Raw genomic sequence first — 15,213 nt, forward strand, 5'->3', positions numbered from 1 at the left:
CAAGTGGGACCATCCCATAGGGTATAATTAGAGAAATTTTGAAAACCATATGGTAATATTTGAATAGTTTGAATCTATTTACTACAATGCATTGTTGGTCACATTCACCCAACCACACATTGGAAACATCAATCTCTTGTACTTTATATCACCAATATTCTCAATATTTTGCCACCATCGATTATGACCATTGTTGGATGCTTTGATTCTTCCATGGAGTTTCAGAAGTTGTCTTCAAAGCATTAGACACCCAATTGGTTAATAGCAACTACGATTATTTCATGGATCTCAACAATCCATCTTAGAAAAGGCTTCAAATTGAAGGTAAGAACCAAACAAGCTAGCATAACCAAGAAGATCAGTGCCTTAAGAGAACCCTGAACATACCTTTCTTTACTCCAAGGATGAGCACCCTAAAAATATTCAAACCAAATAACTAATAAAATCCAAAAAAGGGGGAAAGGTGTCCATGGAGGAAAAATAGCAACATGTTGGGTACTTGTTAGTAATGTGAGGATGAAATATGTTATGTTAGGATTTTTTTTTTTTTTTTTTTTGTAAGAGATTTAAATATAACCTCAAGGTGTCAAAAATTGTCTTTTGGTGTTACTAAAGATAACAATGAGGGTGATTTGGGAATTTCCAATAGTCCTATCTGCAAGTACAAAAGGACGTCAAAGGCCTCAGGGTGTGGTCCCAAGGGTGGTAACTCTTACAGTTAAGTTAGTCAAGGTGATGAGAAAACCGAGGTGCCAAAGTGAGGAAATGAGAAAAATTAGAGAGCAAGAGTGAATAGTCTGCATTTGGAAGTAATGTAAATCAAGATCAATGTAAATATTTATGTCCATTCAGTTTTATCATGTTTGGAAGGAATATAAATCAAGATCAACGTAACACTCCACTCTAATTTAGATTTGTTAGTATTTGGATGAAGTGGAGTTTTACATCATAAATGAATATAAAACCTCATCAAATGTAAAATTTTACATTGATTATGGATATAGATATTACATCAATAAAATTGATGTAAAACTACACACTTCAAAATTCATGATTTTCAAAATTAACAATCATTTTTCTATGATTATGATTAGGTATAAAACATGATCAATATACTTTTACACTGATAGGTTTTGCAAAGCTCCATCAATGATGGTGTTATGGGCATTCTATAATGATTCTTCATGTTGGGCCATGATAATGGTTGGCTTCATTAAGTCCGAGACCACGTGGCCGAACAAGGCTCGGTTGTGGTAGTAACACCTCATCATCAAGGCCGGGGAGAAATCTTGGGAATACCCTTGGAGGCCTTGAAAAGACGAGAGACTGGCCTCGTAGGTGGCCATGTGTCGGATGCAAATTGGTACAGATAATATTTGTCCTATCATCATTTATTTGGTTCTTTTTAAAAATTTAAAAGAAAATGAAAAAATAAAAAATAAAAAATCACAAAGGTATGCTTATGTTCATTTTAACAACAAGCGGCCCTAAGCCTTTAAATAATGTATAGATCAGATCAAGCTGAATTTGTTTCTAATTTCCATTACAAAAAGAAAAATAACAAATAATAAAAAACGTTACATAATAGTACAGGGTGCATTCAGGTAATTGACCTGAATAGAAAAAACTATATTTCCTTTCCACCATCACCACCATTGAAATCAACATGGGTCGGGCAATATATTAATCATAGGTCATGTTGATTCATGTTACTCCATCATCCGGCCTCTTCTACCGAAAAGAATCTATTATCCATATCCATGACCAAACAAAAACTATAATCTTGTATAAACATTTCATTTTAAAATGAAATTATTGAATGCTTGCATTGCACTCCACTCTTAAGAACTTTCCCTCCACGTTCTATTTTCTATTTTATTTTCTATCAAACCAAACAGTGACTAAGTTGCATTTCCCCCGTGTTGAAGCAAAACGAGGCACCCCCAGAGTTCTTGTATTATTAATTAGTTACAGTTTGAACACGAGAAGATGGCATTTGAAAAAAAAAAGTTCTGACTTCGGCTATGAACGTTTGACCAACCATGTTCTCATTAATTTAATCGATAGTACAACCTTGATATATAGGAGGAACAAGATACCAGTTCTCTCTGTGTTTGAGGAACCTGCTACTGGGCTCAAATTTCCATCCCTGCTCTCTGGAAAGCTGGTATTATTCCTTTCTCTGGATATGGCCAAGAAAGCTATGCATGCTGTTCGATACGAAGGTTATTGTGATGGAGCTACTGGTTTACGGGTGAATATATATTAAATTCCTTTCTCTTTTGGCCTTTTTCATGTTTAAGTTTTATTGGGTTTTGTTTCTGTTGCTTTGGATTTTTGAGTGTGCATGTTAATGTCTATTAATTTGGATTGAGCATTTATGTTTATTGCATAAGCTAGATAAACTCTAATGGCTGATAATGAGAATAAGTTGAATGAAGAAACATACATGTTTGAAAAGAAAATTTTTAAATTACAAAGTTGAATCGAAATTACAGATACACCGTTAAAAACTAAAGATCGATTTGATATTTAGTATTTAAGAGTTTTATGGTGTGTATAGGAGCTTATCATGAACAAGACAAGGAATATAATGTTTGGATAAACTTTTGCTTTTGAGCTTTTGGCAGTGGAAAACAGCATTTAGCTAAAAAGGTTTTTTTGAGCATTTGGTAGGAGTACTCGCTTTTGAAAACATTATTATCTCAAGCCAAACACTTTTAAGCCCCATGGCCATTTATTTTTATTGATATAAAAAGATTGCTTGATATATAGCAGCTGATTGGGATGATTTCTAATGCATGTTTTGAATTAACTGCATCCTCTTAGCTCATTACTTGAACATTTATATATGAAGTGATTTGAGAAAAGAAGAGCATATTGGAATGAATTCTTTTATTAGGTTGTTATATTAGAAGATCAGCTTCCATCAGTGCAAGACCCGTTTGAACAGCCTTATATTGGGAATATCTCTGTAAGTTATGTGATTTATTTAATGGGGGAGATATTCTCAATGCAAGGTTATAAAGACAGCTCGAACAGGCCGCACTGACTGAATCCGGTTTCTTATATTAGAAGTTATTTTTCACATTAATAGCATTATTTGGATACTTCATAAGATAGTACAAAAAGACTGACCCTGTTAATGAGATTTGGTGGTCTTTTAACTGATGTTAATCCATTTGTTGTAGTACGCGGAAGTTCCAGTTCCTTCTCCAAAGAAAGATGAAGTTTTGTTAAGGATGGAAGCAGCAAGTCTAAATCCTGCTGATTACAAAATTAAGAAAGGCATGGCGCGACCATTTTTGCCATGCAAGTTCCCATTCATACCTGGTATGTCTAGAAGATTTTATGTTTGTATACTGTCATTGAATTACTCATCTTGACAGGGTGTTATATATCTTTGTATTCCATGCACCCTATTTCAAATTGCTGAATCTTTAGAATTCCGATATGCTAAGGCTATGTTTAGGAGTACTTAAGTTAGAAATAAATGCCTATTGAATAAGTGCTTGTTCAAATAAGCACTTATCTGCCGTTGGCATCCAACTTTTTTAAGTGTTTATTTTTTAAAATAAGCACTTATTTTATATTGGACATTTGGTAGTCTTTTTCTCTAATAAGCATTTGAAACTATTTTGTCCTTCATTTTTTTTCAAATTTTCAAAATATACTCTTTGAATTTATGAAAGCACTTTTACAAAACTACTTTTTATGAAAGCACTTTACAAAAGCACTTTTAAGAAGGTATTTTTATGAAAGCATTTTTACAAACACTTTTATAAAAGTACTTTCAAAAAAGTGCTTTCGTAAAAGCGTTTTCATAAAAGTACTTTCATAAAAGTGTTTTTATAAAAGTACTTTCATAAAAGTGCTTTTGTAAAAGTACTTTCATAAAAGTACACTTACCAAAGCACTTTCATAAAAGAGATTTTATAAAAATACTTTCATAAAAGTATTTTCATAAAAGTACTTTCATAAAAGTGCTTTGGTAAGTGTACTTTTATAAAGTGCTAGTGTTTTCATAGAAATGCTTTCAAAGAAGTGATTTCGTAAAAGTGCTTTCATAAAAGTACTTTCATGAAAGTGTTTTAAAAGTATTTTTGTAAAAATACTTTCATAAAAATACTTTTATAAAAGTGCTTTCATAAAAATACTTTTAGAAAAGTGCTTTCGTAAAAGTTCTTTCATAAAAGTACTTTTATAAAATTCAACTAGGGATAATTTTATAAGTGGTATTTTAAAATTCAACTAGGGATAATTTTGGAAGAAAAAAATTTTGAATAAGTGCTTATTGTATAAGCAGTTAAAAAAACTGGAAACTTGGGCTGAAAAAATAAGCTCTTATTTTTCAAATAATCAATTATTTCAAGCTTATTTCCCAAATACCAATAAGTGCTTAATGGCCCAAATAAGCACTTATTTTTAAGCACTCCCAAACATGGCCTAAATTCCATATGGTTATCTACAATGGGAAATAATACCAAAATTTTGGCCAATGCATGCCCTCGATCAAAATCTAAATGCTGTCATATATATAATATATATATATATAGGAATCTAGTCCAAGAAGTCATGTGAAATTAGGATTGATTAGATTTGAATCACTAGACATTAGCTGGGATGCCATGACAAATTTGTTCCTGTCAATTCAAAACCAAGACATTCAGTACATGATCACTTGGGGGAGCCTCGTATTCAATTCAAGGTTCTTTACCTTGATCTCCTTAATAAAGTTGTGAAATATATATATATATATATATATATATATATATATATATATATTTTATTCATGGTATTGCCTAGAATTTTCCATAATGCCTTTCTAAACTTTATTTAATGTTATTGTAGGATTGGTTTTGAAATATAAATGTCAAATTTCATTCTTCAATCCATATCACCTAAGATGATTATCCCAATTATGGGGTTGGCTACATGATTTCTGTTTCGGTATATATTCAGTTCTATTTATTGCCATATTCATTGTTAAATTACGAGTACTTAAATCATTTCCTACATATATCCTTATTTTCTTGGACAAACAAGACAACATTTTGAACTAATTTGTTACTTTGTTAGAGTGAAGTAGTGTCATCTTGACTTGATTCAAAATTTCAGGAGTTGCTTGCTTTCAGAGTCGGTTTTTTAGTTCTTTAAATTCAAATTCTAGAATGAGAGGCATTTTGAAACTTCGCTTACATGTATCTTTAATGCAACAGCTACAGATGTAGCAGGAGAAGTGGTAGATGTTGGGTCTGGAGTCAAGGATCTCAAAGCTGGTGACAAAGTTGTAGCCATGCTTGGCTTTTCTGTGAGCTCTCAACACTTCTTTTCTCTATTTGTACCTGTAACTCTGTGTGTGTTGGCCTGTTGGGGAGGGCATAAATTTGGGTAGGTCAGGAGCCACTGCTACTAGCTAGATAGTTCACATCTGAAGGGTTGAGAGATCCATCACATGGATGCCCAAAGATTGCGGAATAAGGGGCGAATTTCAAAAATTTTTTTCTCCCTTCAACTGGGAATCACATTCCCTATTTAGAAAATCACATTTTCAAGGATAAATCTTGAACCTTAAACTGAACCAGATCTGAACCAAAAGGAATGGGAGAGAATGATACCTGATACGGAGAATCAATATCTCCCAACGAAGGTGTTCACGCCCAAGGAATGATCCAAAGACTGCTCCCACTGAAGATGGCGCAGTGCAGGATGGAGCAGAATCAGTAGTGTTCTTCCCCAAGAACTCTGTCCTTCGCAAGAAACAGCAGGATGGAACGTGAGCACAGCTCCCTTTTCAATCATTTCTCAAAGAATTGATGTCAAGATCCAATCTTGACTTCTCCCACAGTTGGAGATCGAACTGGCAAACAGGGCGGCAAGAGCAGGGAGGCAGCAAGAGAGTATTCGCAGGGTGCAGAATTCTCTCTTCTTGATTTCAACACTAAAGAGGATCTGATGTGTTTCTTGGTCTCTCTCAAGGCTGCCGCCCCCTCCTTCATTTTGTTAACTTGAAAAGATCAGCTCCTAATCCCATTAGGAGGTGCTTATCCAAATCATATTTGGATCAGCCTTCTCTTCTAATGATAAGGATAAACCCTTATCTTATCTGCAGATTAGATTAGCTTTATCATAATCTTATTAGGAGGTTTCTAGATCTGAATCACATTCAGATCTGGACTCTCTGAGTGGATAGGATTAAGACCCTATCCTAACTGCTAATCCATCTCAGAATTCGCCCCTTTAATTAACTAAATTAATAGCCCAGTTCGAAATGGGCTTTAGGCCCATTAAGCTTATGTGCTCACTTAACCTTGCTAACTGCTGCCCAGTTGGGCTTCCTTGTATGGCGTGGGACCCAAGCATTGATCTACACATCAGCCACATGGGTTCGGCCCAGCCTTTGTTACAAGGCCTGGTCGAATACACTGTTAAAGACAATGCACCCCCTAAAACCCATCAAATGGGCTCTATGGGCCCAACACTTACCCTAAGTGGTCCCTGGGCCAAGCCACCTTGTAACACCCAGGGACTGTGGGCAGATGCAAGATTAGCCCATCAGGTATTATCCTCAATGGTCTTACACTTAACCTCTCAGCCCATAATGATCTTACACTGCCCGACAAGAGAGGACCTCTCCCTCGGCTGCAAGGAACAGTGTTGCACTCTCCACTTATATGGATCCCGGGAATTAAAACCTTTTGCAAACATTTTAGAAACCATAATATATATACTTTTATATCTCATATAAAATATATTTTGCAAAACAAATTTCAACGGTTGAAATCAGTTGCCGACAGTCTTGGTTTCCAACAGTGAGAGTGCATCCCCGATCATTACCTTTGTCCAACAAAGGGGCTGATCCTGTCACTATGATTACCCACTCAGATGAATTCTCGGATTGTCCCAACATACCCAGGTTTTGACCCCCGCTAAGGATCTCACTGATTGGTACATCAAAGACAGTCCGATCCGATACCTAGTGCAGTATCATAATCGAGTCTAGGGGTCGGGTGAACTTTCCAGTTTTGCTCATCAATCTCCAAGGTCCAAGGCAATACTGGAAATCTGGTCCAGTTCAAAGATTTAATTAATCCCACACTGTATGCGCCTAGGGTCTCACCCCGGTAGCTGAGACAAGCCACCCCAACCGACTTGGTGGCACCACAGTGTCAGCCTTGTCAGGATAGGTCTCCCCAGACCGACCCACTGGCTGTGAACATTCTAAACTAACACGAGTCTCAATAAGTGTCTAGTTTAAGGGTAATACACAGAAACAAACCAAGGGAACATGAATCAAATATGTACTTTTATTCATTTACAATAAACTCATAAAGTACATCAATTTTGATTGAAGCTAAGGGCATACAAAACTATCTAACAACATCACACCTAGTTTGAAATCCCATAGAGTTTCCAATTAAATGAATCCCAACATCGAACTTAATTAATTGTCCTCCTAGGGCTAAATTATATTTATAGTTCAACGTAAATTAAAAGTGGTGAAAAAATATTTCATCTACTTTTTTACCACTTCAATGGTGAAAACTTCAATTTCTACCATTCTTCATTTTTTTTTTGAAAATAAAAATAGTAAATTCCATCATAAACTGCTGGTTTTGCACCTCGAGAAAATAACTTAATTTCCATATTTGACATTTGAAATGACTTTTGGGACTCAAGGGAATGGGCTTCCTTATCTTGGGATAATGATCTCTCACACATCTGGGGATTGTCTAAACTTAATGGAATTTCATTGATTCTTATGGGATTGCATGCTTAATTACATATAGGTCTCTTATGTGTGAGAGAAAGCATTAGCATTCTTAATGTGGTCAATTTATTGTTGAATTGCAGGTTGGAGGTGGTCTAGCTGATTTTGTTGTGGCTCACAAGACCTTGACAGCAAAGAGGGCTCCGGAAGTGTCAGCAGCTGAAGCTGCAGGCCTACCCATGGCTGCCCTTACCGCACACCAGGCCCTCACCATCTGTGCCGGGATCAAGCTTGATGGCAGCAGCAGTGGCAAACCAGCAAACATTCTAGTCACTGCTGCCTCAGGTGGTGTAGGCCACTATGCTGTTCAACTGGCAAAGCTTGGGAATGCACATGTCACAGCAACTTGTGGGGCTCGAAACATTGAGCTGATCAAAAACTTAGGAGCAGATGAAGTTCTCGACTATAAAACCACAGATGGGGCAGCATTGAGGAGCCCTTCTGGTAGGAAATATGATGCAGTAATCCACTGTGCAACAGGTATTCCTTGGTCTACCTTTGAGCCGAATTTGAGCGAGAATGGGAAGGTTATAGATCTCACTCCCGGCCCTAGTGCTCTGCTGACCTTTGTGTTCAAGAGGCTGACCTTCTCCAAGAAGCAGCTTATCCCAATGTTTGTATGTGCCAAGAAAGAAAACTTGGAGTTTTTGGTTGGTCTGATGAAGGAAGGGAAGCTTAAGACACTGGTGGACTTCAAATATCCACTGAGTAATGCTGAAGATGCTTTGGCTAAGTGTATTGATGGCCATGCTACTGGAAAGATCATCTTGGAGCCATAAGTTGGACCCTCGTGTTCACGATTCTTTGGCAATTATTTTCTTTTTAGATTATCCTGGGCCCTAAATGGAAAATGTTCAGTGTTTCAAATAAGTTAATTATCCAGTAAGAATTAAAATACTCACTAGTGGAGCTTAGTGGGGTTAATTTGTAAATGCTGCAATAGATAACTAATGTAGGTGTTTGGCATTGGTGCTGCGAACACCACACCGTTTTCTCATAAAAGCGATATTGGGCATGTGTGAGTTGTAAGTGCTTATTTTTTGTTTGGAAACAGTGCTGCCACATAGGTTGTTTTCTAGGAAAATAGCATTGGTTTTATTTGGTACCAGTGTTGTAGAACCATTTCCAGCATTGGTCATATTATCCAACATCCAAGGTGATGCCACATCATTGCACCACTTGCAGCAACGAGCTTTTTTCTAAGAAAACATTGATTTTTGCATTGCTTCAGACCACACTTTTTCAGAAAATGGCATCGATTCCAAACACTCACAATATCGTTTGGAGTGTGTTTTCTATTTCACGTACGCTTTAATGCTTAATGCCCACGATTGCATTTTCATCATTTTTTATGAATGCTAGGTTTCATTGAAGATCATTAAAAGATAAAGATCAATGACTAACTACCTGATGAGTTAATCAATTTGCCACTTGATTGGCTTTACAATAAACATGACAGTACTTGATATTATGATTCATTTGCACACCAAGACGATGCCACTCCTCAATGATGTTCCTTAATCTCCACAGAGGATTTACTTTTTAAAGCAAACAATTAATGACAAGCTTGGAATCTCCCTCAATGGTAAGAGGCAAATAATGAAAGATGAGGGCAACATTGTAAGCTTCCCAAGAAGCCCACGCTTCGGCAAGGTTAACAAAAGTTACACCAACAGAATATGCCTTTAAATTTAGAACCCTACCAAAATGGTCCCTTGCAATGCATACCATAGAGTAGAACCCATTTAGCCCACATAAGGCATCAAAATTACAAGGCCTAGCCGAATATACTGTTGTGGACAGTGCACCCCCTGAAACCCATCACATGGGCTTCTATTGGGCCCAACACTTACATTAAGTGGTCCCTGGGCCAAGTCACCTTATAAAAACCTAGGGATTGTGGGCAGATGCAAGATTAGCCCATCAGGTATTACCCTTAGTGACCTTACACTTAAACTCTCAGCCCATAATGATCAAACACTGCCCGACAAGAAAGGACCTCTCCGTTTATATGGATCCTGGGAATTAAAACATTTTGCAAACATTTTAGAAACCGTAATATATATATTTTTATATCTCATATAAAATATATTTTGCAAAACAAATCTCAATGATTGAAATCGGTTGCCGGCAGTCTTGGTTTCCATCAGAGAGAGTGCATCCCTGATCATTACCTTTGTCCGACAAAGGGGCTGATCCTGTAACTATGATCACCCACTCAGATGAATTCTCAAACTGTCCCAACATACTCAAGTTTTGACCCCCGCTAATGATATCACTGATTGGTACACCAAAGAAAATCCAATCTGACACCTAGTGCAGTATCATAATCGAGTCTAGGGGTTAGGTGTAACTTTCCAGTTTTGCCCATTAATCTCCAAGGTCTAGGGCAATACTGAAAATCTGGTTCGATTCAAAGATTCAATTAATCCTACACTACATGTGCCTTGGGTCTCACCCTAGTGGCTGAGACAGGCCACCCCAACCGATTTGGTGGCACATTAGTGCCAGCCTTATTAGGATAGGTCCCCCCAAACCGACCCACCGGCTGTGAACATTCTAAACTAACACGAGTCTCATTAAGTGTCCAGTTTAATGGTATAACATAGAAACAAACCACAAGAACATGAATCAAATATGCATTTTATTCATTTATAATAAATGTCGAAAGTACATCATTCTGATTGAAGCTAAGGGCATACAAAGACTATCTAACACTATAACCCTTTCCAACAAACATCCCATTCTTGGATAGGATTAGTTTGTCAGATTCAAAGACAACTTTGAATCCCCTCTTACAGACAAGATTTACTGAGACAAAGTTCTTTCTAATGTCAGGAGCATAGAGAACATTAAGGAGAGTCAATGTCTTTCCAGATGTGAAGTTCAATTCTACGCTACCTCTTCCAGCAACTTTGGCACATGTTTGGTTTCCCATATGTAGCTCCTGGCCATTAGTCACTTCTTCATATGTCTTGAACAAGGACTTGTCCTTGCAAACATGGACTGTGGCACCTGAATCAAACCACCATCTAGAAGACGATTCTACCATGTTGACTTCAATAATCATGGCCACTAGATTGTATTCTATCATGTTTGTAGACTTGGTTCCACCTTTCCAATGTCGGCAGACTCGGGCATAATTCCTCTTCTTTCCACAAACATAGCAAGATCCTTTCTTATTGCTGCTCTTCTTGAAGTTCCCATCCTTCTTCTTTACTTGTAATGTAGGGTTAGTCTTCTTCGATTCGTTTTCCACAAAATTGACCTTAGAGTTCAACATACCGGCCAGGGTCTTATCCCTACTGTCTCTAATCCGATACTCTTCTTCAATACGAAGGTGTTGCTGAATTTGCTCCAAGGTAATTTCTTCAGCCTTGTGTAGAAGCTTCTCCTTGTAATCCTTCCAAGAGGGTGGAACTTTGGCAATGATTGCTCCACTTGGAAAGATTCAGGAAGAATAATGTCAAGGGATCGAATTTTAATGACTATCACCTGTAGTTCATGAACTTGCTCCAGTATGGGTTTATGGTTGTTCATGGTGAAGTCAAAGTATTCTGTAAAGGAATAAGGAAAATAACAACAACAATTTATACTTAAAAAAATGTATAAATTTCATAAAAATTTGAACACACAAATACCAATAAGGAAAATAATGAAGAGACAAAAATTGATCAAATACCTTAATCGATGATGCTTTCTTTTAATGCTTATAGGGGTGATATCGGTGGTCAACCTAAAAGGGGAAAAAACAGAGTAAGAAGAAGAAGAAGAAGGAGGAGGAGGAGGAGGAGGTATCCATCTTCTATGCACAGCTTGAGAAGGAAATGAAAAAGAAGAAGAAGAAGAAGACGAAGAGAGAGAGAGAGAGAGAGAGAGAGTTTACCTTGGATTTGAACTCTTTGAATCGTTCTTAGCTTTAGGACTTCAACAGGTCGAGATCGATCTCACCGTTACCTTGTACAGAGAGAGAGAGAGAGAGCCGATTAGTTTTACATTTTATAGACTTCAACAAATCGAGATACCTTAGTAGAGAGAGGGGCACGAGGGTTTACCTTGTACAGAGAGAGAGAGGGATGGGGGTTTACCTTGTATAGAGAGAGAGAGGGACGGAGGTTTACCTTGTATAGAGAGAGAGAGAGAGGTACAAGGATTAACTGAAAGTCGAGAGGGCTCGAGCTCGAACGAAAAAAAAATAGAAAGAAAGAAAGAATTTTCGTGCCACAAATTTTTGCCATGGCTCAAATTTCATTCTCGGAAGAATGAGTTCTATGACAAAAAATGAATATCCAAACACCTACATCTTATTCATTCTTGTTCATTCTTTTACAGAATTGCAAGCATTAAAAGAATGAAATCAATGACAGCGAACCAAACATGGCCTTACTTGATGTATTTCGTAATGAACCTCTTTGCTTTTATAAAGTATATTTCGAGGGTCATAGTTTTTATTATTAAAACTTCTCTCATTTCTATTTTTTTATAGGAACTAGAATATTATAATTACTTTCTCATGGAACCAATGGATAATTCACGTTCTTCAAGGTCATGATCCACCAATTTAGGAGATCGATCCCAATTTGGTTCCATCATTTGTCCTATTTCAGGCTCACGCCCGATCTCCATACAAAGGATGCTGCATTTGACTAAAATGTAGTTTCTATCTTCATCTTAACCAAAAGAGGCAGGCCTGATCAATGTTCAATCCCCTTTCAAATAATTTTTTTCTTGGTGGGGATTTTATTCAAGATTAAGTGCCAACTCATGAATATTTTGATTTCTCTTGAGCACATTAACTTCCGTATATTCAATAATATTCGAAGGGTGGTTGGAACACGATGAAATTTTCCTAACAACATTCTTTACCTCAAGAAAGAACACCGCGCGATATATATATAGCAGCCTATTTTTTCCTTTTTGGCATTTTCTTATTTTCTTTTGATTTAAAAATTATAAATAAATAATCATTGTTACTAATAAAGTTTTACACTACTATCAATACATTATATTATTAAGAGAGAGAGAGAGTGAAAGACAAAATATATTATAAAGAGCCACAATTAAGAGTATGTTAATGAGAGAGAGATGTTGGATATATATTTTAGGCCCGTAGGGAATGGAATTCCTATTCAAGAGTTTTAAGGAGTAAAGAATACATGACAACCCCCCCTCCCAAAATATAATTTTAATAAAATAATATAATATTAAAGTAATAATAATATTCATAATATAATAATAATAAAATTATATAATTAATATTGAAATAATATAATTAAAGTAATTAATTTTAAAATAAAAAAAATGACAAAATATTAATAAACTAATAAGAAAATAAAATGTAATAAAATAATAAATAGACTAATACAAAATAAATAAAAAATAGTTGATTCCAATTTCTAACTCAAAATGAACCAAACAACAACAATCAGAATCCAATTCCAATTTCCAACTAAACCAAGCAAGCATTAGGAATAGATGATTCTGATTTCAATCCTATTTCTAAAATATTATAGTAATAATTATTAATAAAACTTAGTAAAATTTAAAATAGATTTATCTTATAATAGTTAATAAAAGTTAAGAAATTTGGTTTTCTTAAAAATGTTAATTAAAAATCTTTCAATTTCACTTAAAATATAAACTTAATAAATAGTAATAAAAATAAGAAATTTAAACACTAATTAAGAAATTTTTGTAACCGCAACCTATTAAAATTGGATCCACTCAGATATCCGACTTTCCTTAATGGATTTATATTCGAATCATCATATGTGAGATCTGACTAGATCTTCGGATCAAATCGGATCTAGATATACCTCAATTCGAATCCAATCAAATATATATAATAGGACATGTTGTGTGGCATGGTCATTCTTTCTCACTACCATTTATCTATTTGATTTCCTTAATACTCTAATTAAAAACATTTCAATTTGCTAGTTTATGTTTTACAAGCAGGGACCTATGCAATACACATAGTTTGTCAACGAAAAGTGAAATAACGGAAACCGATAACTATTATAAGGAAGGAATGCTATGTCGTTTAAAATAATCAATCTTTATTTTAATAATTTAGTAATTTGGATTAATTATATTAATAATTTTTGTATTTTATACTTAATACATTTATTATGCATATATACTTTTAAAATAATTTGTTTTCTTAATTTTTTTTTAATTTTTTGGGTCATTTTAAACATAATAAGATGGTTGCGTATTAAATCTGAATATGATCCAAAGCTAAGATAATAATCATATGCAAATATGGATCTAAAGATTTCATAATCAAATGTGGATGTAGATACAATTGAATTTAATCTAAACTCAAGTTGTTTACAATCCTATTGTTTGTATTATGTGTGGGGTTGGTGTAGATCTAAATTAAACCAAGCTCAGAAGAAAATAGTTGCTTAAGCTCAAAAATTTGTAGGTCTAGATAGGTTTGGGTTAAGTTATAAATGACCATCCCTAAGTAGGAGTCTTATGACATTTTTAATTAGGTCATTATTAATTTTTATATGAAATGCAAGTGGTTTATTTTATTACTTTTAATAAATTATTATTATTATTATCATTATTGTTGTTTTTGTTGTTGTTGTTGTTATAATGTATTTTAATTTTTATTAATTTCTTAAAATTTGATAGTTTCTTGATAAAATTTGCTAAAATTTAATATTTTTATTAATTTTAGTTATTAGGTTTCAAATTATAGTTTTAGACAATTAACCAATTAAGAAGATTTGAATATGAATAGGGATGGCAATGTTCCCCATCCTAATGCGTACTCAACATTGGGTCAATGATGAAAAATTCCTTATCAAAGACAACGATTGATAGCGATACCTAACCAAGGATGGGGGAGTGGATTCCTCACCTTGCCCTAACTACATGTGAGCTTGTCCTTATCCCAAGCCTAGACAAATATTATTATGCTTAGGGTGTGGCCAAGGTTTTGGGTTACACAACCTATAAAATCGTTAATATACTATTAAAATCTGGCATGAGATCTTTTATGTTTTTGATTCATTATGCTAAGGGATAACTCATCCCTCATAGCTCATTTGGGTTCAATATTAACAATTTTTATTTAAAAATAATTAAAAACCCAAAAATAATGTATGCATGGGCTGTGCTTAGTTTTGGTTTAGTCTAATTACTAATTTCACATTGCTCTTAGGAGGTTGGGTCAGGCTGAGGATCAACCAAAGCCCAACTTGAAGTCTTAAAACTTAAGCTTGAGCTTAGATTAATTTAATTATAAAAAAATTAATTTATAGATTAATTTAATTATAACATTTAATCATTAGTAAAGTAAAATAAATAAAATAGAATACAGATAGATAATATGAAAAAACAATTATTTATTAAGTAATTAACAATAATTTATTATTATTTATTAAATAATAATTATTTATTAAAAATAATAAATTATTTTTTAACAA

General features: G+C 34.7%; 1 protein-coding gene and 1 long non-coding RNA gene across 2 annotated transcripts; one reads left to right on the plus strand and one right to left on the minus strand.

Annotated features, from left to right (window-relative positions):
* The first annotated feature begins 2,116 nt into the window (after positions 1-2,116).
* On the plus strand, positions 2,117-8,946 carry LOC148874598 (chloroplast envelope quinone oxidoreductase homolog). Its single transcript, XM_088965910.1, has 4 exons — positions 2,117-2,254; positions 3,192-3,333; positions 5,220-5,311; positions 7,855-8,946. Exons 1-4 carry the CDS (start codon positions 2,189-2,191, stop codon positions 8,548-8,550), a joined length of 996 nt encoding a protein of 331 aa, XP_088822036.1. The 5' UTR covers positions 2,117-2,188; the 3' UTR covers positions 8,551-8,946.
* A 1,610-nt stretch (positions 8,947-10,556) lies between these two features.
* LOC148874599 (uncharacterized) lies at positions 10,557-12,164 on the minus strand. Its single transcript, XR_016113169.1, has 4 exons — positions 11,893-12,164; positions 11,658-11,728; positions 11,454-11,507; positions 10,557-11,328 (listed from the first exon to the last, which is right to left on the minus strand). It is a non-coding gene; the product is annotated as an uncharacterized LOC148874599 (long non-coding RNA).
* Positions 12,165-15,213: the final 3,049 nt, after the last annotated feature.

The sequence above is a fragment of the Nelumbo lutea genome, chromosome 1, assembly GCF_056320005.1.
Source record: "Nelumbo lutea isolate HS-2025 chromosome 1, American lotus-T2T, whole genome shotgun sequence".
Lineage (NCBI taxonomy): Eukaryota > Viridiplantae > Streptophyta > Magnoliopsida > Proteales > Nelumbonaceae > Nelumbo > Nelumbo lutea.